This window comes from Astatotilapia calliptera, chromosome 13 (assembly GCF_964374335.1).
Source record: "Astatotilapia calliptera chromosome 13, fAstCal68.1, whole genome shotgun sequence".
Lineage (NCBI taxonomy): Eukaryota > Metazoa > Chordata > Actinopteri > Cichliformes > Cichlidae > Astatotilapia > Astatotilapia calliptera.
This window is the reverse complement of record NC_137434.1, coordinates 18047444-18073584: the sequence shown is the minus strand read 5'-3', so window position 1 is coordinate 18073584 and position 26141 is coordinate 18047444. Positions and strand designations below refer to the sequence as shown.

At 41.3% G+C, this 26141-nt stretch overlaps 1 protein-coding gene across 2 annotated transcripts in view; it reads left to right on the top strand.

Moving 5' to 3' along the window:
* Positions 1 to 26141, top strand: part of lrmda (leucine rich melanocyte differentiation associated) — a 211703-nt gene that overhangs the window by 137181 nt on the left and 48381 nt on the right. The window contains exons 4-5 of one of the 2 annotated variants that reach the window (XM_026190901.2): positions 532 to 671; positions 4762 to 4888. In XM_026190901.2, the coding sequence (XP_026046686.1) occupies positions 532 to 671; positions 4762 to 4888 (267 nt within the window). The remainder of the gene's footprint in view (positions 1 to 531; positions 672 to 4761; positions 4889 to 26141) is intronic. The other variant, XM_080287617.1, reaches the window with a different exon arrangement.

Below are 26141 nucleotides of genomic sequence, written 5' to 3'. Positions count from 1 at the left end.
GTTGTGAAGTGGTCGGCACATGCTAATAGGCCAATTATGTACATCCTGTCGTGGCATGGTGCCATTTTAAAGCTCGAGCACTGCATTAGTGCAGTTGTATTTTGACACTTTGGGGCTCAATTTTCCAAGTGAATGTATTAGTGATGAATGTGCCTGCTTAGGGGCTGTTTGTTTTTTCCACGTTTCGCAAAAGTTTTCCACGGCACAGCTCTGAGAAGCACGGACTGTTGAAACCACAGGGCATCCATCATTTTGTCACTGTTCTGCACCCGGCCACCTAGGAAATGAGAGCGTTCAAGAGAAAGAGAGAGAGCAGGAGCCAAATTGTGTCACTACTATATGCCAAAGCCTGCACCTTAAATTGCCCCTCTGTCTGCCCAGTCTCACAAAGCCACTGACTAGCCTCTTTGAGCACCTCAGTAAATTTGACAGTGATGTGTTTTTGTGGAGCCAGGCCTGGGAGGGGCTGTGCGGGTAGTAAATGCTAATGTAATTAACAGCACGAGGTCCTTGACATCCGCCCTTTGACACCTGACTGATATCGAGGCCTTGCTGGAACACTTGGCTGATGTGACCCCATCACTCGAGTACCTAAGCCTGCTGGGAAATGAGGCCTGTCCTAACCAGCTGGTCAGCCCGGATAAGGACGAGGACGACTACCAGCGATACAGGTCTGTTGATGTTACGTATCGATCTTGTATGAGGAAGATCATTATGTGTTTAGATTTTTAGATACTCAACTGTTCAGAATGATAGGTTTTTATTAATAATGTCTTTGGAGATGTTCCTTTTTTTAAACAAACAGCTCCTGCAGTTCATAAGCAGACTGCGGATTCAACCACATCACTCTAAAAGCTTTGTCAACTGGCCCCTCTACACTCCAGTTTGCAAAATGGATTTCATGTGTGACTAGTCACCACCACAAATGAGTGTTTACTACCCTGCCTTACCAGAGCAGATGATGCATTAAACATCAAGCCAGGCCTCAAGCCATGCAATATGACCACCATTTGTCAGGGTCCTTTACATGAAATGCGATAAAAGGCGAAAAGCATACTCTCTTTTGTCTGTTTTAGCCCTAAGTGCTTGTTTCTGACTCTGTGTTGCCTATTAATCATTTACCACCCATGCCTTTCTTGAATAATCTTTCTTCTCTCTTTTTGTCTCCCTTTCTCTCCCCCCCCCCACCCCCACCACCACCGCCACCACCCATCGCTCTCACTTTCCCTCCCCTCCTCCCCCCTTTTCCCCCTTCTTCTCGCATCCTTATCTTACTGGTAAGGAAAGCTGTTCTGTTTTGACTGACAACGTCTATGGTCCTGTAATGTAATATTCATAATGTGTCACATAGTAAAACATCAATTTGAGCGTGATGCAGATTTCATGTCTGACAAGGTTAGGCTGTATGCAGGTCGTGACAGCACTGGCCTTGGGCAATAAATACCCAGCCCAATGCCTCAGGAGCTTTTGGTCTCTCAAGTGAAATACCCTGGTGTGCTGCATCGGTGCCCCAATTAGTGCAGTGACATAGAAATACACTATTCGCACAGCATTGTGTAGTCTGCACGGGAGTTTAGATAGCGTTCTTTTATTAGGTGACTGTACAAATGCTCAGCGGCCGTTCGTAGTACTACAATAACAAGAGTTCAGTTCTCTAATATTATACGTAAATAGTGGGAAATGGCTATTCAGCACAGGACTCCTCAGAGTAACTTTGGTTTAAAATGTTCTGGCAGTATAATTCTCTTTAAAATATTTCTAATGTACTTGTAATCCCTTACATTATAAGACGTCATCAATTTTTCCAATTTCTCCGCTGTGGCTGATCAAAGAGATGCTAATGATTTCTTTTCCTTCACCCAAGACATTACTGAGTGTAATGATTGTGTTAATATTCTTTCAAATAATTTCAGCTAACAATTAAAATGAACTTTCCTGATGTGCCAATAAACACAGTGAAACAAACGGGTATAAAATGTTTGTTTTTGTTTAGCTGGAGTTTAACTTCTTCTAAACTTTATTCAATCTGGAGAATAAAGTTTGCAACAAGTAAATGAAGGATAACTTTGGTTTTACGAATTTCAGACAATCATTAGAATTTAAGGAATTCTCTAAGAGACTTCCCCTTGAATTTAATGCACCAATTAATGCTGCCATTGTAAATGAAATGAAATTAACATTAAATGTTTTAATTATTTGACTTTTATTACATGTGTGTTATTGCGCCCCACGCCCCCTTAGTAAAAAGCTAATTGCACTGTTCTAAATGTTAGTCTCGCTGTTAGAACCAGATATACTTCAAAGGGTGTCAGAAGCCATATTTTGGTATTGTCAAAGTATACAGTAGCTACTCTTTTTCTCTTTCACTAGTCAACATATCCCAACCCTCCACCACAACCAAGCCCAACCCTCCACTCTACCCCCTCTGTCTCTCTCGCTTTCTTATCCTCCCTCTGTGGTTGAGTTGAATCATTAATATCCCCACTGGCTGACAGAGCCTTGTCATCTGCTTTGACCCTGTGATGGTAGGTTACCTATGGAGAATAACCTCTCTACATGTCTCCCAAGGGCATCTTCACATTTCATCATGAAAATGCCCTGAACAAAGTCTTTCTACATGGAGGGAGACACTGGATTGGGAAGGGGCCTCTTGGATTTGAGTGGTGGAGCTCTCACCAGCAAAGGCGCTCTTTTTTAGTAGCTAGGCCTCATTTCTAGAAATATTATTTGATTTATTCTCAGCTATAATAATCCTAGACAACGTGCTTACTTTATTTTAGGAAAAAAGAAAAAATCCAAGTCCAAGAATCCCTTTTGAATCTTGGGTATCTGTCATCAATATATTTCAAATCGGTTTAAATTGATGGCAGAAGAGAGAAGCAAACTTTTTGGACGTCAAAAATATCATGCACAGAAGAGTTAGACCAGCTGTTGAAAACACTCTCCCCTCTAAAGGCACGCTTTCTATTGTCTCCAATACCACAAGAACTGCCATTGTTATTTACTCATTGTTCTAGTCCGGCACACTATTAAAAAATCGAATACATTTTTAATTTAATGTTTTTTAAGTCCTTTTTACCTGGTCTTACCAATGGTTTATCAGCAGGTGCGTAGTGTCATTTAGGGTTGTCACTATACTACAGTTTTGTACTTGTCAATACAACATACAGCAAGTTAGTGCTTGCTTCTGGTGACTTGACACTGTTTTGGTGTCAAATAGCATTGTAAAATATTCTTTCTGTCTAGACATAAATGATTGGTTCATCCTAAGAAAACAATACTTTCCAGAGCATGACAAAGTTTGCTGCCAGGCTCCCAGATTCACTTTATTGTTTTATTATTAGCGATAGCTGCTAGCTACTTTTTTAATGCTACCATTAGCAATATAGCAATGATAGCATTTCATGATAACATCAGTCGTCTGCGCAGTTATGGGTAAATGCTTATAGTTTAATGGCTGACAGTAATGTGCACACTGTTCAGGTTAAAATTTAGGTTGACAGTTAGTGTTGTGAGCACCAACTTTTTTAGCTATTTGCAACAACGCTGTGTGAAGTTGTGTGTGTGCTAGAGGATCCAAAGACTGCACAGGACGTGATTTGTATATTTAAAAAACCCAAGCTCACGCTGCCACTTAAGAATAACAGGCAGAGCTAAGTTAAAAATTTGAGTTTTCAAAGTTTCAAGTTGAGCATTTTACATTTTTGACTTATCTTAGAGTATGTTGAAATTCAAATTTATTTGAATAAGTTATTCAAAAATTAGAAATTTCTCAATTTCAAGTTATGAAAGTCAAGATTTTGACATGCTAACCTAAAATTTTGACTTACAGATGACAATTAGTTTGATGATCAATTAGTAAGTCTAGTAAGTCAATATAGGTGTTTTTGTTTGTTTGTTTGCTTTTGCAAACCTTGTGTAGAAGCGTATATTTGATCATGTCACAGGAAAGCTGAAAAGTGATCATACATTTAGAAATGCGGTCTTTCTATTGATGATGATTTAAACGTTTGTCTGTTTGCTTTGTTTTTTCAGACTTTTAAATTATTTTTTTCCTTAATTTTGCACAAACATATTTTATATTCCGTGTCAGTCTAAATGTAATCCCCCTCCTTATTATCCTCAGGTGTTGAAAACTTTACACAGGCTTTGCCATCTCCCTTCATCGCCATCACCATCATCAATTTGTCACGGCTCTCTGCACACAGGTCTTGTCTTTGGACATATCCCCCGTCCTTTCTCACCCTCCACTTAGGTGCTGTATGCGTGTCCTTTTTAGCTACCAGCTTACCCCTGACATACCGGTTCCTCTATTCCTGCCTGCCAGTGAAAGGATCTGTTGTCATCTGTGTATTCCAACCATTATCTTTTGACGTTTCTCTCCCTCCCAATGAAAGACAGTGTGTCTGAAAGCTTAGAGAGATATCTGTGATGCTTGCAGAATGACAGCTCCAGCAGACGGGTTGTATCTTCTTTCATGCTATTTATATGTCATACTTTTTCTTATCAGCTTTGAAGGTTATTACATACAAGAAAATATCACCATTAAATCTGCATCACTATTAAATCTGAGTAAACATGGCTTCTTTTCAACTTTTGTTGATGCCTGCATTTACATATTAGAATTTGTGTCAGTTTGATTAGTGTATCACGGTTTACACACTTCCTCAGATAGTCTGTCTCTTTGTCAAGAATAGACCTACAAGGAGGCCTTTTATGGCAACAGTATGTTAATGCTCAGTTTTTCCTGTCTCATTATAGGTACTTTGTTCTGTACAAGTTGCCACAACTGAAGTTTCTGGACACCAGGAAAGTAACCAAAAGAGAAGGGATGGAGGCACAGGAAAGGGGCGCATTCATGAAAGTGGTCAAGCCTAAGCCGGAAGCTGTAAGTTATGTCTTTTAGTTTAGTTTTTTTACACTGTTTTAAGTAGCAGAACCTCTAAAGAACTGAATGAGTTTGTCACTTTGTTCCCTTTCCTATTCTCTTCCTTTATCCTTCTTTTCTTCCTTTGCGTGCTTGACTGTCACTCATCCTTTACAGAGGTCCTAGAACTGTGGCCCTTTGAAAACAGTCGGTGTCTCCCAAGGCCTAGAGTGTGCATGCGTGTTGCATGTGAGTGTGTGTGATTATGGCCTGACCTGATTTCGTATGCATGAGCCCAGATCAAAGACGACGGGCGGCTGTCCGGCCACACTTGTGTTTCCAAGTGTGACGTGGCTGGAGATTGGAGTGACAGCTCATGTACATGCTGCTCGCAATCACTTAATTATCTCAAGTCAGTGCATTCATTCATCCTTGTCTTGTTTGGGACCCCAATGAATAAATACAGTATAAGAAGGTTTGCCCCTTTTACTTCAATCCCCTCGTCTTGCTCATTTTGTAATGCACTATAAATGATCATCTTTTTTCCACATTTGATTTCCTGTAACTGTAAGATCATGAAATATTTACTGTTGGGATCAGCTTAGCTTTGTCATTTCAATGCTCTGGGGCTCCGACAGTCAGCCTGGGAGGTAAAAATGGATCCAGAGAAGGCATTCGGTGATAAATCAGAAGCATGTGAGTTAATGTCGGGTTTAAAAGTGCACGAGAAAAACAAAATATTTATTGATTCAGACAATGAGCTAAGATAGTGTACTCTTTTAGTGTCAGATCATGCTACTCTTTGTTCTTGATTCTTCATGCAAGTGGCAAGTGAGATAGCAAAACACTAAAATAATTTAACCTCCGTCTGCCATGTTTGGTAGATAGAGAAGAGTGGAATGAAAACACTGCTCATCCACTTTATATAAAAAGAAAATGGGGACCTCTACAATGCTTTTTGGCAGGATAAAGTCACTTTTAAGATTTTATTTACATAGCCTGTCAGTGAAAAAGAAATGTTTGCTTTTGTCGCCACAGCCCTAGATGAAAGGAAAGATAATCACTGATTCGGGCTGACATGATGTGTGTGTTTTTGTGTCTTTGCGTCTTTGAACCTGCTGTATATGATTATTTATTCCCTATGCAAAGTAAAAGGTTACAGCTTTGATGAAAATACGTCTACCGAACATTTCGCACAGTATTTTGTGCGCCTGATCGTACTCTTTTTGTACTATGTACACTTCCCTATTAGCAGTGTTGGGCTGCTAATGAAGAGCATTTTTGCCTGGACATATCCTGAGTGGAGGATGTCACGGCAGCATTTCCATAACATTTGTTTTGAGTTAGATGAGACGTGATGTGTCAACTACCGCAGACTTGATGAGCCATGAGTACCTCCCGGCTTTAATTGTCTGCATCATCAGAGTGATTGTAAGTTGACCGATAGTGCGGGCCACCAATTAGTGAAACGTCTGCAACAGAACAGGAGATTGGGAAGAGATGATGGCGTAATTAGATATTTGTGTTTTCTTTTATGTCTGGTACAGCAGGGTGTTGCTCATAGCACTGGCTCATGGTACAGTGTCTGCCATTAGATTCATTACAAAGAATGGTAATTAGATGTCTTGCTGTCACTAACACTACCATTCGAGTCTCAATTAGTGCAAGTACTGTGGGGGGGGGAAGGACCACGATTGTGATTTAAGACATTTATTTATGAAACTGATTCGGGGGGTTTGGAGGGTGGTGGGGCTCTGTGTTCATTTATTATTTATATGAAACTATATGACAACTATTCTCCATATTGTTAAGAGTAAACTAAAACCTTAATAACAGCAGCAACTGCAGCAGATTTACAGTGATACGTGCCCGCTTTTGACAGCACAAATTTAAGGAAAAGCCCCTTTCGTTCTCACTGCATCACGTACAGTATGTATTGGAATAGTTAATGGGCTGGCTTTGAAAAAGACAGCAGTGAACTTTCGAGACCTCACTTGAGTCATATCAGAGTGGAATATGACCACAATTTAAACTCCTTTTCAGTCATGCCATTTTGGCCTGGCACAGAGGATTGCCACATGTTTCTGATAAAGCAGTTATGGTCTTTAGCACAATATGAACACCATAACTTTTCATACATTCCCAGTGTTTTCCTAAATCACAACCAGACATTAAAGAGCTATTTTTTCGTAAAGAGAGGCAGACACATGCAAAAGCCTGTAATGAGATTTGCAAGTGCGGAATTAGCAAAGGAAAAATGGTGTAGTTTTTAGAAAGGCGTTAAAGAACCAAACGTTTGTTGTGAAGACGCACAGTCAGTCTGACACACAGGAAATAAACTCACATTTGGGCATTTGTTTAATTGTCACTGGGTCGTTAAAATGCATTTCTGATTTTAAAGGATAATAAGCAGTTGGGCATGAAATGGAAGCAAAATGACTAAGACTAGATAGAGAAACTGTACAAATACCTGAGGTAAACAATTAAAAAGAAAAAAAGAAAGCAGTAGGGATGATTAGTGTTTTCCCAAAACCTCAACAGTGAGCAGAGTCAGAGTGGAAAAGCCTTGAGCTGTATTTGGGGAAATTGGGCGTGTTGGAATGCAATAATGTGATAATTCTCTTTGAGGACTTAGAGGTCATGGAATGAAATGGCGTCAAACCACGTAGAGCCATTTGGACCGTGCTGGGCTGCTTTTGGAAAATGCATGTGGTACATTTTGGCTCAGTTAGGCCACGCCACTTCCGCGCAGCCCACATTATGCTGTCGAAACCCTTGGGTTAAACTGGCCATGTCTATCAAAACACTGTGACAGCACTTTCTGTTTTCAGATCCCAAGTAGAGCTTTAAAAAGTGCGTAGCGAATTTAACTAGTAGAATAACATTTACTTCTTGCCTGATGTTTAAGAGCGTTTCACAGTGAGTGAAGTAACTCCACGGGCCCCCTTACTGGTAGCTACGTCAGCCAGTATAAATGCTCCTTGGATGTCACTTAGATTTTGCCCGGATGAAGTATTTGACTTGATTTTCTAGCATGAAGACAGTTTTTTTTTTCTTCCCCCCACATCCTTCTCGGTATAATGTAAAGCAGACTGCATTGCAGGGTGGCTTGAGCCAGCTCCCGGGTCCCATGAGTCTCTGCACACTGGGTAACGGTTCTTCAAGGGAATTGACAATGACAGAGCCAGGAAAGTCCTCAAGTGGATCTTTTCAGTTCAGTTTTTTCTTCCCAAGACACTAACCTGTTTTACTCTGCAGCACACAGTGGTTCATTTTAAGTTTGCGCTGAAGTGAGCAGTTCAAATCTGAGATAGGCTACATCATTTTAGAGCCATGATTGTGCATTATGTGATGCACGATTCTGATTTCGTGTTTTATTTTTTTATTGCATTGCAACTCTGCAAAAAGAGGCAGTATTTTGCTATAGGTCGGTTGTTTAGCTTCCTTAAATGTATGCTGTGAAGAATGTTTCTATGTTCATCTCACTGCTTGAGAGTTATGAGTTCCCCCGAAGCTTTCAAACATAACAAACAGTATGCAATATAGCACTTTGTGAATGTGCCTTCAGTGGGTTTGCTGAATCATTTTACTGAACAAATGTGTCCTTAGAGAAAACTCAAACAATATGGTTCACGACAGGGGGAGGGAATATTACCCAGCAGATTCCCACGGAAGCATGTTTATTACCACTCTTTACCAGAGATGGGCAGTTACAAGTAACGCATTACTGTAATCTGATTACTTTTTCAAGTAACAAATAAAGTAAGGGATTACTATTGCAAAAACGGTAATTAGATTACCGTTACTTTCCCGTAGGCACGCTGCGTTACTGCGTTACTAAAACCGTGATTTTTTTTTTGCGAGAACGTCTCATGACAGTGACGTAAGCGAGTGCGACGTTCGTGACAACAGCTGTGTGCAGATCAACAATGGATAATATATCAGTGCGGGAGAGAGTATGAGCGTGCAGCGTTGGAAGTACTGACCTTGCTTTCAGTTTGATTCCATAAAAAGTGACAAAAACATTAGTGTCCGTTGTGCGTGGGAAGAAAACGTCTTTTTTTTTTTTTTTTTTTTAAACTTCCGAGCAAGCACCGAGTGCGTTACCACGTAATGGGAAATTCACAGAGAAACTCGCGGATTCTTCCACTGACTGCTGGAATGTGCAGAAAATAGGTTTAAATGTTAAACAAATTTCTTCCAGTCAGAGAATGGTGCATATAATTAATTTTTTGCTTCATGCATAAAGTTAAAAGATTAAAACTAATAAATCAAGTTTTAAAAAGGGACTTTTCCATTTGATTACATTTTGTATGATGGATTATGTAGAAAAAGTAGAATTGGGCTGAAAGATCTATCGCTTTATCACCTATTCAGGTTGTAAATCGTGTTTTTAAAAAGTAACTAAGTAATTAATTACTTTTGAAAATAAGTAATCAGTAAAGTAACGGGATTACTTTTTGGGGGAAGTAATCAGTAATTAGTTACTGATTACTTTTTTCAAGTAACTTGACCAACACTGCTCTTTACTCTCCGTTTGATTCTCCATGTGCACCAGATATTATACCTAAAGAACCTGGAGTTGACAAATTCCTACATCGAATGAAGTTGAATGAGGAAAGAACTGCATAGTAGTAGAGGGCAAACTATAATTACACAAACTGCCTCTCTGCCTTATGTTCGCTCAGATGAATTCTCTTACAGACTGTGATTTTCTTGCTTTTGAAGTCTGTTTTCTTTTCCAGCTTACATAATGTCTTATTATCTGTTAATTGCGTCAGACACTCCTTGAGACGCTGCTTTTTAACGATAACGTATCCTAAATCTGAAAGCAGCTGTTTGCAAATGTTTGAGTGTGTTTAGTTCATACGATACACAAAGCACAGTGCTTGCTTTTTGTCGGATACTTCCAGGGTACCACATGTTCGATGTGTGTATCAAACTGACTGAATGGCGTATGCTTCCGTGTGAGCTTTTCTCTGTAGCTGACTGCTGAAATACGTCCAGAGTTTGGACCAGTAGAGCGAGCTCTATCCTGAATGTTCTGGCAGCTTCAACTGAGAGGTCACGCAGGGGTTATAAGCTGGGAAAACAACGGCAATTAGAGGGAGTGACTCACACTGTCCACATAAATCATCCAGGCCCTGCATATCATAAACACACTGTAAAACTTTAAAGCACAATTAATTGTAAGTAAGTGAGCCAATATTGATTTATTGCCTCTTTCAAAGCATAGAGACACGGGGTGCATGACCTGAGTGTCACGTCACTCTCGCAGGCAAAAAATGATCGATGTATTATTCACTTTTTTTGGCTGAACGCAGTGGATAAAAACAAACGTGTGTTTTCCTAAGGGCCTTTATGAGACACTAAAGTGGCCTTATTGCATTAACTGCCTCTCCTTCTGCTGGCATCCGGTGCAGAGAAGGCACGCCTCTGCGGTGAAGCATTTGTTGTCTCGATGTCTCTTGTGTTCAGCGGTGGAGTCTGAGGCTTGTCAGAAAGCAGGCCGAGGCTGGCCAGCAATAATGAGATGTCTCCCTTTTTCTATTTTCATGTTAAGTTTTCATAAAGTTTGACAAATCATGTGATCGGTCATATAACCTTTCCTTTTTTTAAACTTTGAAAGTAAGTCTTGGTTAAGCTTTTATTACTTTAATAATATTAAGTGTCTGGGATTGGCAAGCTACGTAACCTGTTGTCTGAACATACTTTTCCAATGAAATCCTTCATAAGGCTTTGGGAAGGACAGAGTTTTTATTGTAACTCTGCTGATTTCAAATTTCCTTTTAAATGTAGAAATGTGCCGGGGAAAACCCCACTTTTTCCTTCCAATATCACTGATCACTTACTTTATCATTTTTGGACATGTTTGAGGTTTTTCTCATATGAAAATGTGCCTCTTAAAACAATGTCTTTTTTTTCATTGCATGTAATAGGGCTGCAAATCTCTACAAACCCTGTACACGCACTGTAACAACAATATCATTCCACTAAGGCTTCTCTTCAATTACACTTCTTATCAAATGATGGTTTTTAGCTATTGCATCGTACAGCATCCCAGTGCGTTGGCCTATCAGTTCAGTCAGAGATAATCCTCCCTGTTGGTCTCTTTGGTGACAGAAAGATGCTGCAAGTGTAATAAGAGACAGTTGGCTTAGTGTTTTCGGAGCTCGGAGGGAAAAAAATCCATCTTTCTTCCTCTTCTCCTGCCCCACCGGGTGCTTCTGCAAAACTCCAATAAACTTTAATTCTTTCAAAGAGATCTGTTATTAGTTTGCTTGTCTCTTTTAGTTGAGGTTGACTGTACACATTAATCACTGTTTCAGCACTTTATAGTTTACTTTGAACTTGATTATCACGTGCCCCTGCTGAAGGCAGTTTTGGTTAAACTTACTTTCTGATTTTTATTTTTATGAGACAAGTCAAGTGATGTTGTTGTTGTTGTTTATGGCTTTCAGATGTTAATTATTTGTTATTTATAAAGTTAAATTTACTTTAGAGCTTTGAAGCTCTGCTGGATGATGCAGGGAAAGTCCATACAAAGCGAGACAGAATAATTATTTTCCTGTATTGCCAAGAATTGGGAGAAGTTATATTACGATCGCATGAGGTAGGGTTAGTGTCAGGGTCAGGGTCGTCAGCACCTAGACCTCAGAGGGCTGAGATGAAAAACATGGTGCTTAGAACTCTTCCCTCTCTCCCCCAGTGCGCTGGATCACTCGAGCTTTAATCCATTATGCCAGTTGTCTCTGTTTTTCAGTGCGGTGTTAATGGAGATGGAGTCATCTTTCAGCAACAGTGACTTTCATGAGCCGGCAACAGAGGACAGAGCCAGAACTGAAAGTCCCTCCACTGAAGTTTGTGCTTACACAGGCCTTCTTTGTGGTTTTTAGAGCTTGTCAGACATGTCAAGCACAGGCTAGAAAAAGTATATTGTTTCCAGGCACTTGGATTCCTTTCCCCCTGACATCTGCCACTCTGCCGAGATGATAAATTCTTGCCTCATTAAGCGTGGGTGTGGGATTACAGACTGACAACACATTAATCACTGGGCTGGGTGGCAGCAGCCCCGCACCAGCTACAGGCATTGTTAACCAAACTTTTCTAATGTGTCACTCTCCTCCTTGACAGCCCATAATCAATCATCCTGATTGGCAGGGCTGATAGATTACACTATTTATACTTTGTGTAATGAAAGCTAGCGTTTCCACCTACTGTCATTGTCGAGACGATGATAGGCCACCTCGTCCGGCTCAATGGGAACACATACAAAAAAGAAACGGAGAGAAAAGAGCGGGTGGGCAGACCTTGGCGTGCATTGTGAACTTTCAAAGAGACACTGTTGAGTTCCAGGGTGGGTGGGTGCATGGGTGGTGTGATGTTTGAGGGGGGTATTCTGTGTGTCCGTATTGTTCACTCTACACAGTATAGCTTAAAGGAAGTCTTCGCACCATCACCGAGTTATTGTCACGTTTGTCGTTATCAGCGGAAGGCCATGCTCTCACAGGTAAAACTATGTGAGAGCACTTTGTCTGTGTGAGATTAACTTTCCCTGTGACCCCATTGGCGAGGTGAGTTTTTGTTGTCAGAGCGTCTTTTCTGGCAGAAAGTGAATAATTTACACATGTATAACAACAAAATGACAGGACACCATATACGGTATCTGTGTGCTTGTTAGTGTGCACGGGTCAGCAGGACAAAGGATAATGGATTTCCCTGTTTCCTTGCTAAGAGCGTTAGCGCTATGTTACAGTGCTTTACAACCCCCCAGCACAGTTTTTTTTGTCTTTTCTTGTTTTTTGCATGGGAACTGGATGAAATGACACACGGCTGGTAGCCTTCAAACATAATAAGGTTAGATTTCTTTTTGTTCATTTCAGCCGTATGTCTTTGTCTGATATTAGAGATGTCCTCAGCGCACAGAGTGAGGATATTGAATATGATCTCTTACAGTAGTTGAGAGGGTGCCAAGCTTTTTGAGGAGGGGAAAAGGGTCCATCGTGTTTTTGACAGGCAGTAAATCTGAGGCTGTTTTTTTTTTTTTTTTTTTTTTTTTTTAAGCGATGGCGTGCTGTCATGAAATTAGTTAACTAGACCATATTATGGAGAGCCAGGTAATTTACCCTCAGAGATGCAATCGCAGATAACTAGCAGGAGGCCGCATCCCTGACCTGACATTGCTTTGTGTATAATGCAAAATCTAGTGACATGCTCAATGGGTTCTGTCAGCTGCAGGATTGAATTCTCTGCCTACTGCGTCTCAGTTTGGAGCACGCTGGTCAATTATTTCTGAGGCTGTCAGTGCATAGGGAGACACTGTTATTTAGTATGTGTTAACTTGGCATCATTAAGACACTCAGCTGACAGACAATAGCACACCTGAATGTTATTTATTTTGATTCCCGACAGGGGTAACCTTCAAACGCGTTGACCTCCTCCAATTTTGCGTTTTGTGAAATCCCACTCGGTCCATTAGAAACGGGAGCTGTCGAGACAGTAGGGAATCAAATGACCACAAGTCGTCTAATCTAACGCAGTAATGTGCAGGAGAAGCTTCCATTTGTTTGGACAGATTGCTCTGATCACATGGTGGCAGTTGAGTGCCTGTATCCACGCTTCTGCACCAGACGTTGTTGTCCACACAAAAACTTAAAAGCACACACTGAAATGTCATATTATCATAGATCCACGTTTCAGCTCACAAGTGCTCAGGAATAGATGCGGCGGTTTTGCGTCGCGTGTTTCTTTTTAAGTGGTCCTTAGGCAGTAATGTGTTCTAACTTTGCTAGTTTTTTTTAAAAAATAATAATGTCTATAAATAACAACTCATTGGTATTTAAAGATTATAAAACACAGGGATTGAAATGTACATCCACCACGTTTCACTTAAAATCTTAAGGGTGTTTTTTTCCCAGTTGATGAAGTGAAACAGTTTAAAGTTTGAACTCCAGAATTACCAGGCTTCCATGCTTTGCCTGTACACATACACATCTTCCAACACCTCCACCACCAACCATCCAGCACTGGTGATGAATAGGAAACCTGATCGAGCAAAGCCTCAGCATCACCTCTGTACAGCAGGATGACATGATTAGGAGGTGACAGCTTCTGTAACAACATCTCTGCATTTATCTTTCTCTGCTCTCTCTCTCTCTGTCTTTCACTCTGTGTCACTCTCCCTCTCTCACTCGTTCTCTCTCTCTGTCTCTTTCCTCTCAACAAGTCAGACTACTCTATAATTAATGTCCCTGAGGGCTATCCGCAGGTCAGGTAAGGTGGGGTGCTGTTGAGACAGGTAGTCTTGACACCTCCAGCTTTGTAGCTTCTGCATGCAGGCGGGTAGGTGGCTGAGAAGGGGTAGGAGAGGCCACTGATGAGGGCTGGAGCATGTTTAGGTTGGAAGCTAAGGCGGGAGGAACACTGCAGGTTGAAGGAAGGAGGCCCAAGTGTGCAACCTTTTCACCTGAGAGACAAAAAGGTTGGTTTCACAGGATTAACCAGTCAAATCTGGCGCATTAAAGGCTTAGCTCATCGGGAGCTTCACATTTGACTGACGGGGAGATCCCACACGTGTTTAAACTAAGAAAGGTGCTTTGAAATGGGATAAAATTTTGAGGAGTGATTTAAAGAAAACTTTGTTTTAAAGAAACCTGAGCTTGTGAAATCCTCAACTAGTCAAAAGTTCCCCTAACACTTTCATTCTTTGTGGTGCTTGTGTGCTGCTTACAGGTTGTTTAGCACTTCTGGTTGTATAGAAGTTTAAAGTGAGCCCCTTTACCACTCCACTCTTATGTGTCTTTACAACATTCACACAGTCTCCCTCTCTGCATTTCACAAACACGGCAGCCGCCCTTTTCCCCGACAATCACTCTCTGAATAGCCACTTATGCCTGTGATTTCCATTGGTGAAGAGGCATTTTTTTTCTTTTTCCTTCTCAAGTTTTGAATAGAAGCAGAAAAATGGAAAAGAGGAGCGGGGGTGATGAGCAGGGTGATGGGAGAATTGGACAAAGGAAATTAAGTTGAGACAGCGGAGGAGAGGGAGCCATGCTTGCGGAAATATGTAAAACACCGTGGGGTTGTCCAGGGTGCACTATAGAGGTCACTGCGAGGGCAAAGGGGTCAAGTGACACTCAAACAGCATTTTTGTGTCATTATGGGAGTGCCGGAAAAGGCTGTGAATAGATTGGCATAGGGTTACAGGGCACTGATGGACAGTGAAGTGGGTGAAGGACCTTAATGCCACGATGTTTTAGTGGCACTCATCCACAAAGAATTTGTCGTCTTCCTTCGGTTGTGTTTTTGTCGTGAGAGCTTAGCAAAGGTACAAACTTCTATTTTCTGAAACCTGATTAAAGTACAAGATCTATCACGCTTTACGTCCTAAAAAGACAGTATTAAGCCCCTAATTTTATCAGCCGGGCATTTTTTGTTAATTTTCAGTGTCAAATTATTTTCATCTCTCTGTGTTTATCAAAGGAGATGTAACCTCTGACAGCTTCATTCGCTTTCTATTTGCAGTTGGTGCTCTGTTACGAGCTGACAGATTTGTGATGTCTGACTTCTGCTGTACTGTACCATACTTAAGAAACTGAACCAGAGCCAATGAGCTGTAAGATATCCTGTGAGATCTAATGCAAGTTGTGATTGGTAACGCATTTTATTTTACCAACTTCTCCAGGCAGTGTAGAACAAAGGTTTGTCGTTTCATCAAGTCTGATTAAGTGAACACAGGAAATACTGCGCTGTAGTAGTGGGTGGCAAACAGAGCCATTTTGACAAGCAGCGGAGCTCTATTTCTCCTTATTACTGTTTGTTTGTCTTTCTTTCACCTCACGGTTATAAACAGGTCCCACGAGTGCCAGAGATGTCCACGGCCAAACTGACAGTATTGACCTTGTAGCACCAACTCATTTTGTCCCATTCTGTACGATCTGTCTGTTATCTTGTTAAGACCTACAACTGTAACCCGCAGCCTAAGACATTTAATATATGATATAATGATACTTATCCCTGGGGATCACCTGATATGCTGTTTCCATGCAGGAGGGAGATGGATAGGGCACAGCGGGCATCACTTCCTTGCGTTTTGCTTGCCAACTGGCAGAGTCCGCCACCAGACATGTTCGGGGGTAATCCGAGAGGTGGGCTGAGCTGCGGCAGCTATGACTTTCATCACACCTGTGCTAAAAGCCCAGAGAGGAGCAGCTTGCCCATTCTACCTACTACCCCCCCTCCCCGGTAAGGGAATATTGCGACTGCAGCAGATCAGATGGGCTCACATCCTGTCAGACTCATCAGATTTCAGGACAACTGAGTGCTTTTGTCAGCTGAATTCCAGACATCTTCTTCCTTTCTTCGCAGAAGGGTTTTTCAAAGATAATGTGTCTCAGGACTTGACCCCCCTCAAAACAATAGCATCATTGATACCGTGATGACTCTAACTAATGCTAATGGTGTACGGTACATAATTCATGAGATGTCAGTTTGATCAAAATATGAAGTCCTTAGCCTACAATCTATACCAAACCAGCAGGGCAGAAAGAGGGAGACAACAAGTCTGATGCTCCTTTCATGATGTCTCAGCTCGTCCTCTTATCTATTGCAGCTTGTCTCTCAGTGCCCTCTGTCATAGATGTCATTCTTCCGTGACACCTGTCTGCCCTCGCTTCTTGTCTCACTGTCCCATCTCCTTCTCTGTGGGGTGGAACTGTTTGTTTTCGGAGGTTTGTTTATAGGGGAAGGAATACACCGCTGCTCCAGGCCCCCGTCTAGTCTTTCAGCTCATCACACAAAACATGACAGCCCTCTTTCTCTTTGGTGCTGAGATGAGCCGTTTCTCCCGTCCCCATAGGGAGTCAAAATTTTTCAGTTTCGCTCCCTCCTTCTTCAACTTCACTCGAACACAGCCGATCGATATTGTGTGAGTGAGCGAATGCTACCTGTTTTGGGCCGTCTGCACAAACATTGTGTAATTTGGCAAGTGATGTGGTTTGAGGTTATATACCAGTATATTTCAAAAGGAATGAATGTTTCACTGAATGCACGTATTTCTAAGTAGTTTTTTTTTTTTCCACACACAAGCTGTCCTTGAATGGAAATTCAGTATCAACTCAATCGGGCTTTTTCAGATTCGTTTCAAGGCAAAAAATGTACAAACTCCATTAAAAAAAAAGAAACAATCTAGTGGCACAAAAATCCCAAATCATTAAATACTTATTTTCTATCATTTTTTTTGTTCATTAACACTCCGCAATGCCAACGTAATCGGTTCCATTTGGACACAGCAAGTTGTAATTACGGCAATAAAATTAGGTCTTTATTCTGGTAAACATGAGCAGTGAAAAGACTATGATTGGCCTGTAAATGGGAATGATGTGAAATCAGTCACTGACAACTTGTAGCTTGTAATTATACTGTTTTCCTGACACACTGTGTAATTATGTTGTTTACTTTAGCAGTGATCTGTTAAACACTTAAGTGTTCCCATTTGTAATATCTGTGAATTTGGTACATTGAAAATGCAGTTCAAGTGTATTTTTTGTTGTCACGGCCGACTCTCACAACCATCGGCCTGAAACCAAGTTACACTTTTAGATGGGGGGGGGGGGGGGGGGGTCTGAGGCTCATGGAAAAGTGTTAATAGAAATAATCATACTGGGTGGCCTACCACTGGCCATCAAAGGCCTTCAGTGCTCCACCCAGCAGGCTGGCTCCCAGTTTCACTCTTTTTTTAGTGCCTTATTACATTTTTTCATGCTTTTCTGTGTAATTTAGCTTTCTCTTCAGAGCATATCAGTACATCAGATAACCCCAAGGTGTAACAGTAAATCCTTGAGTTCACACACATACTCAGGAGTTGTGTTTGTCTTGCTGGTGTGCGCAAGTTGTGTTTCTTTTTCTTTTTTTGTCTTTATAGCATGGAGTTAAGACTGAATCAGCTGTTCACACAGGCTCTCACATTGCACACACACAGGCACGATACTCTGGCTTGTACAAAGGCGCAGTTGCACAGTAGCAAACACACACATTTCTTTCTTTTTTTTTTTTGCACACAAAAACACTCACACACCTAAAGAGGGGGCTGTGCCTCCGGGGGCCACGTCAGTTACCTGCTGACACACAGGCTAGTGATTGATGAGACGCCGGGGGCGCTGGAGTAGACTTTGTCAGCTGCTCATAATTTATACATCTTATCTCCATCAGAAGAAAAGACAGAATGCCGCGTTGTGTATATGGAGATGAAAACACTGGGCTTGTTTAGGCAGCGGTGACAGGGTAGCTGCTAGCTGTTAGCCGTGGCGCAGAGTGAAAACTCAGATTGCTATCTGTTAGCTTTCTCACCAAGTCCCTCTGTGGCCAGAGCCTTCACTCTTTACCTGTGATGAATCCTCTGTCTGTCAGTCATTTCCACTCACTTTCATTGCCTCTTTCCCCCTCTCTCTCATGTTTCCTCCCTCTTTGTGTCTCTCTCTGTCTCGCTCTCTCGTGTCTCTATTTCTCTGCTGTGACCCTTTCTCTTTTTTCTCGTCTCGCTCCTATGTCTATCTCCTGTCACATTCTCAGGCCAGACAGGTCCAAGCCTCTGCTGAAAGCTGCTGGCTCGTCCTCAGTCCACTCACAGGGCGAAGGTCAGGACAGAGGCATGGCTTGAGTTACAGAATAATTAGCTGTGTCGGTGTCATGTTGAAATCAGTGTTCAGACGGTGTTATTTAGTACCGTGCAGCTCTGAGTCTGTTTGTTCTTGTTTAAAATCCTGTGCGTACAGTTAGGCAACTAGCGAGGGTGGTTATTCTCAGACTGTGGTTGATTTATTTTACTCCACTATAATTCATTAGAAAAACGGTACTTTTTATGCTTTTTAGCAGTGAATTATTTTATTTTAGAAAATCTAAACCACGTACAAATCAAGTTATTAAAAATATATATTGTTGCCATGACATCGATGATTTAGAAATATTTCAATGATGGCGTATAAATAGCACTACTCTTTCTTTTTTTAATCAGGATATTTTAAATTATACTTAATAGAGTATTTTCTTTTATCATTATTATAATGCAACTTTTACCCAGGTAAAAGACATTAGTACTTTTTCTACTATTATTTTTTAAACCTTGAATTTCTTTGTTTGTCCCACAACAGTCTGTAACTTAATGAATGATTAAAGGACTTCTTTCCCAGAAGAACAGAGGCGCACACTGTCTCGCTGCTTAAAACAAATGCAGTGTCTCATTGATTTTCGATTTTGTCATTTCAGGTATTGTAGTTCTTATTTTTGTTTTGCTCAAGTTCAAGCCAAAAAGGAAATAAATAAATAAATATATATATATCTCACTGATCGTGCGTAGAGCTTCTTGCTAGTAAACGAATCTGACTTTTGTTGCCCTGTACACTCAGCGTTTGATATTGCCTTCCTGAATGTGAAAAGAAAGTTTATCAACCCAAAGAACTTTGCCTTACTCTCCTCCATTTGTATTTTAGCATGCTTTGTTCTTTCAAATTGCATTCAGATGTTTTTTTAAGAGTGTCAGTTAACTACTACACCAGCAAAACAACTTTGATTCCATAACCCCTTCCCACTATTGATCTTGCCTTGTAGATAAAAGGCTGCTCTCTCTGAAATCATGCATTTTTCATTGTGGTATCAATGGCAGCCTTTGCATTTGGCATCACACTTAGCTTAAAGCTATACTCACAAATGCTGTCTGTTTTGCTGTATTGATTCAGGGGGTTTGCATCTTGTATATTTGAGATATCAGTCCCCTGGTGTCATTTTACTTTATCTTTGAGCAGCCTGATAGCTGTAAAAAAGCCCAAAAGAATCAAGCAAATTAGCCTAATTAGTGTTTTTTGGTGTATATTAACATTGTGCTTTGCGTGAAATTATCAGGCTGAAGCATTTAACTAAAAAATGCTTTTATTAAAAACAGTGTTTGTGGTACTTCACATCCCCATGACGGCTCAGGCTTCTGCAGGTGCTTGAACTGTTTGAACACTTATGTGTGCATTATTTATTATTTTTTTCCCAGGATTACACTCACAGTAAATGCAATGAAATTTTACCATAAGAATATTTTCATGCTGTTCTTGTAAAATGCTGATCCCACATCGGTGCTAAACGTATACCTTGAAGGAAAAATAAAATTGAAAATAGAGGTCCAGTGCTACCTTCCTATACCAAATAGCAGTTCACATTGTAGTGATGCTGATGCTTGTCAGGTGTTAAACAACACTTTCGACCAAGGACAGACAAATGAGAGAGTCCTCCTCTCTAATAGAATCTAAAAAGATGAAAAATATAGTGCAGGAGGCAGGAAGGACTAGTCAAAGAGGTGACCATCAGCATCTCAGCGGTGTGGTTTGGCAGCCTCCAGCCTGCCATGGTGTAATTGGAGAGAAAACATATATGGGAGCAAATAACCCCCTGTCAGGGGCATTAAAGGGAGATGTTGTGACGACTGAGAGCCCTGCTAGCTGAGCACAGCAAAGTGGAGGGGAAGAATAAGGCCCATCAAATGGAAAAAAAAAACTTGCTTGAAGCAGCAGTACATCCAAATATTCAAGATAATTGTTGACCGGTGGTGCAATACGGCGTCCATGTTTGTTTGTGGATCGTTCCCTCAAGAGGAAAAAAAAATATAAATAGATATTTGTCAGTATTGTCACTGCTATTTTCTATTCATCCATCCACTCCATGCTTTGATTGATTTGATACGTCTGCTTTGATGAGTGCAATTTGAAAATGGCAACGGGTCACATTTATAGCAGAAGTGCTCAGCCCGTATTACTGTGAAGTGACACGAAGGTAGATGATTGAAACGGGGAGGAAATGTGAGTCGCTGTCAAAACTTCGAACTGAAAGGTGGAAGGGAAACACGCAGACAAAGTGGGAATTCAAACAGATCGATGGTGTTAGTGTGCGAAGAGGTGCAGGATCAACAGACTGAGTATTTCTGTTAGGCAACAGTTTGTTTTCCTGTATTATAACAAGCATTTGCCTACAATGTCAGCCTGTCGAACTCTAAACATAATATAATAAGCACAGATGTTTGGCCTTTCATGTGGACTTGAGGGTTGTGCGTTGGTGCCAATGAAACACTGGGGGTGGAAAGTACTTCTTACCAAAAGAAATTAGATTTTGGCCCGACTTAGTCAAAAATCCTAACTCCTTAAATGTTAAGGGCTCTCTGTCGTGCTCTTTTTCCTCTTTTCTCCCACGTCTGTACTTCATAATCATCATAAAAGAATTTGCGTGCCTCTTCTGAACCTCCCGTGCATTTGGAACCTGTCTGACCTCGCCATTCAACCGAGCGTGTCAAAATGTTAATGAGGATTCCCCAAAAGCGCTTCGAGGTTAAATAAAGTCATCATAAGCTGTCGGTCGAAATTCAGTAATTTATTTACTTGGCATGTTTCCACTTTCCCTGCCACTCTGCCTCAGTTCTTGTTTCTATCCAGCGACAGGGCTTGTCTTGTTGGGTTTTGTTTAATTTTTTTTTTTTTTTTTAATGTGTGTGCGCGCAGGCAGCTGTGCAGGCAGCTTTTGTCTGTGTGTGAGATTGCTGCTTTAGCTCTGTGGCCCCTCTCATTAATCATTTGGTCAGACTATTTATAATGTGGCAGCCACACCGCCACCTCGGTTGCCATTGGCTTTTGTCAACGTGGCACTGTGTTTTGTGGCAGGAGGAAACCTAATTATTAACTGTTAAGATGGCAGCCAGCAGTAAAGACGGTAAAGGACCATGTCAACACAGCTGCTTGACAATCAAGCTAGAGTGATGGCCCACTGAGCGGTCATGGACCAACACCAGCACACTGTGTGGCTCAGTCCCAGTTTTCATGAGCTTAAATATATGTGTTTATTTTCTTTTAGTTTATTTTTTTGTATAGTGCTGTATTTTGCAATTTTTTTTTAACATTTTTAAGCTGATTTTTTTAATTAATGATGATGAGTTTTGCACATCATGCACCTCACACACTGAATGCACTGACTAAATTTTGCCCAGTTGGAAAGGACTTACTATGCATGAACATCCACAACCATCAGCTATAAACGCACACTTGTTTGATCAGGTAATTGTATTTCTGATAAAGTTTTGAAAAAAATTACCATTTCTGTGTAAAAAGGTTTCCTGACTGAAACCTGGCGAGTTCTTCTTATTAATCATTTGTGTTCATGCTGCAAATGTCAAACTAGCACAAATGATTAAATCATTCCCTGATTTGCTAAACAATCCCATATCTTGCAAAATCCAGGGAAGATTGAGCTGGCCCTGGACTTGAAGTGTCAAAAGAATATAATATCTTTCTGTGGTGAAGAGAAAAAAAAAAAGAATTAGTGAAATCCTCCTGGAGAATGACAGTCTTTGTTATTTGTCTTCTGACTCCTTAGCAGACAGCTATCATGAAAAAAGAGAACTCACTGTGCACCACCGAGAGAAGAAAAATATGTGAGTCAGACTTTCCCCTCCTCCTTCCTTTCCCCAAAGCTTGAGATCCCCCTTCCAAAAATGAAAAGGATCAAGTTGCTGTCACTGTCACTGCACAAACATAAACTTTTCTGGCACCTAATAAATAGGCAGTGTGGCATTGTTCTCAAAGCCAGACAGGTGTGTCTGCCTCAGTGATGATGGATTCCATTATTCTGTATGGAAAGCCTGTTGGCTTTCTTGTCATATGTTGTCACACATCTCTCTCCTGAGAGAGAAAGGTTTGAAAGATGGCCAAAAGTAATTACACAGACGCTTCCCTGATGCTGCTGCCATGTGTTTTCTCCTGCTCATCACCACCAAAGGTAGAAAAAAAATTCTGTTACCCACAGCTATATTTCACGGGGAGATGGGGAGTACAGACATGTTGGTGCTATGGTGCTCTCCTGGTTGTGGTGATTGCTAGCTCATTAACCCGTCACCTTTGTTTTTCCTAGCTATGAACACTAGCTTTGGGAAAGGGCCCTGGGCACTTTTACTCATCACTAAGGTGGAGTAGTACGCCCCGATCTGGGTGTGTGGTGATGACATTATTTGCACCTGAATGGCAGGTACATCAACATCTCCTTGTAAACGTTTCAAAAGCGAGACAGTGGAAACTTTGTTCTCCTCACAGCCCACTTGGGTTGCTGACAGCTTGCTGATTGATATTATCATTCTTAATGTCAGTAAATAGAGGCATGCCTGATAAAGAATCGGTTTCCTCTTGGTGCTGGAGAGCTCATTTATCTTTCTGCAGCTCACCCTAGCATATGCTGAAATTGGAGCCGGAAGTACCCTTCTATTTCAGTCAGAAAGTGATGTGTGTGTATGTGTTTTTTCCCTCCGTGCCATCTCCTAATCTCGCCTCCCTGTCTCACTTTCTCTCCTTGTCTCGGTCCCGCTGGTTATTTTGATTCTGAATTAGTGAGACTTAACTGGGAGGGAAGATCTTAGAAGAGCTTAAGTCAGTTGTAATATGTTAGGACAACTCTTGATTAGATTCTGTCAGACTGAGGTCTCTCTGTCTCTCTCCTGTTCCAGTCTCCCCATCCCAGAACACTAGCTTAACAATAAGCAGATATCGAGCCGCTCAAGGGCCCTTCGATGAATTTGTTACCAAAATAAGGCCCTTGTTAGACTGATACTTCGTCAGAGAGAGCCTCCATTATCTAATTGTGCCTTTTGTATAGTATGTTTTTCTTTTACGAGTTAGCCCCTGAAGAAGAAACGGTGTATAAAATCTGCAGACAAGCCCTTCTAGAACTGCACAGTGGTCACAAAAGGTCCTACAGATATCATATTGAAAAGGTTAAACACTGACAGTGAACAACCCTAACATGGTGGGTACACAACCTCCAGTGAACAGTAACAAATGATGGCATTTGAAAAAAGGAAAAAAAGGCACATGGAAAAGCTATTTTTTTTCCTTTTTTCTGTCAGCAGCGAATAGGTTACACCACCGTATATCGTGGTCACGCTGCTCAGAAAATTAAACACGCAAAAACATATCTGAGTGTTTGACTATAACAATGCAATTCAAAGCACCGATCTGCATGTTTTTTTTTCTCCCCTCCCCACTCCAGTCCCCCCCCCCCCTCCACACACACACACACACACACACACACACACACACACACACACACACACACACACACACAGATATTATGTTGACAGATCGCGCTGATATCCACTGAGCTGGTGATAGATACGTCATATCTTGGGGAGAAATAGGTTTGTCCTCAGCAGGTGAATATGCGGCTCACTCATCCTCCAAGTGGAGAGACACGCATGACACTTTTCGACACTCTCTCTCTGATAGCACTTTGGCATGCAGGCAGAATCAAAGGGGGCATCTTTCACATGCAATTAGAGCGGAAAATAAAGACGATGAAGCGCGGTGTACAAAGGGAAGCTGGGGATCAGAAGGCTGTAATGAAAGGTGATTAGAAGTAGAGGCCCCAGCCAATAAGCTGCAAAGAGCTGGGGAAATAAACTCATCCTGTTAGGGATCTTTGTTGAGGACACTATTAGGCATTATCAAAGCTGATAATGACAGACAGCCACTGGAAGACAGAGATGACTATGCTAGACTATCCTAGATGATAACAAGTAATAAATCAAACCTCATTTTTGAGTGTGGAAGATGTGAACGTCATCTGCCTGAATGTACATGCGTAGTCCACTTGGTTACAAAAAACTGGCTGATAATGAAATTTATGTCACTGGGACCCAAGCATGCCAGTATAAGATCTGAGTCTACATAAAAGGCAGGATAGAACCTGGGCAGGTCTTTAGTGTGTCGCAGAGAAACAAACAAACCTGCATGCTCACATCCCACACCTCACAGTCGATTTAGTTTTTTCCTTAATCGCCAGTTAACTTAATGTGCACGTCTTTGGATTCTGGGAGGAAACTGGAGCACCTGCAGGGAGAGCGTGCAAACTTCATATAGAAAGGCCCCAGTTAACCAGCAGGTTTGAACCTGTTCTGATCAGTGCCTGTGCAATGCATGCTGGCCACCCTTTAATGGCTCACACTCTAATCCGTACGCAGGTTGGGCACAGAGTTGCAAACTCTGCAGATCAGATTGATTGCACCAAAGGTGGGGGTCTGGGGGTGGGGCATGTTCACAGTTGCACTACTGACCTTCTATGGCACAATGGCTTTTCTACTGTAATCCAGGTTATATCCAGGTCTCATCACCAGTGGTGATCCTCGACATAAACAATCAGTTTGACACAGAATTTGATGTTTTCTCTTTGTGCAATTTCGTGAACTATTGTAAAATCACAAATGTGCACATGCACGTAGTTCTTTTTGATCACACCTCATATTACACATTATATACAGTTGGTCCAAGCATGCCTGCCTGGATATAAATACAGTAAGAATACTACTGAAAACTCATTAAATACAGGCGACATCATTGAAAAACTTCTGGGTGTTTTACCGACATGTATTACAGGAATAACTGCTCTGACCTTATGTTTAATCACTTTTCTTTGGGGTTTTGTATGTATTTACCTTTCATCTGATTGAAGTCTGTTAAGGCAGAACATCATTAAAATGTGAGTGGAATCTGCTAGTTTCATCAGCGCCTTGAGGCACCATAATGTTGTGATTTGGCGCTTTATAAATAAAATTAAATTGAAATTGGACCTTGGTCAAAAGTGTATCATTTCACTGGTGACTGGATGGCATTTTCCCTTAGTTTTTCCATTGTTCCTATGTGTCCTCACAAGCAGTGGACCATCCTGCTGGGTACTGAGTGAGTGAGTGATGGGCATTTGTTGCACTGCTCTCTGACTAAACTAAAGAAAAGGAGACTCATTCCTCTGCCTGCCATTGCCAGCTGTGAGTGGTTGTCAGGGTTGGGGCTGGTCCAGGGCCTGCTAATGGTGCTGTCTGTCTCAGTCAAGTACTTGAGCTCTTGAGTCCCTCAAGGCACACCAAGCTCTAAAGTTTGACTGGAATTAGGCACCAGGTGAATGCACAGAGGGGCGACTAGGCTGCCATGGTTGCAATCAGTGCAACATTACAAACACAGTTCATGTCTTGAGAGGCTCTTTTTGAAGATGTTTTCTTAACCACTTAAAGGTTGAATGTCGAGTTAATCTTTGTGCAAGCCAGTGGATTTCTGAAAAAAATGGTTGGTAAATAAATTATACAACATGTATGTTTTATACCGGTTGATTATCATACCAAAAGGACCCCCACGTCCCCAAAACACAAAGGACAACAAACATAAAAATAAACCAGAGACTGAGGAGGGGTCCCAGAGGCTTCCACAAACAAACA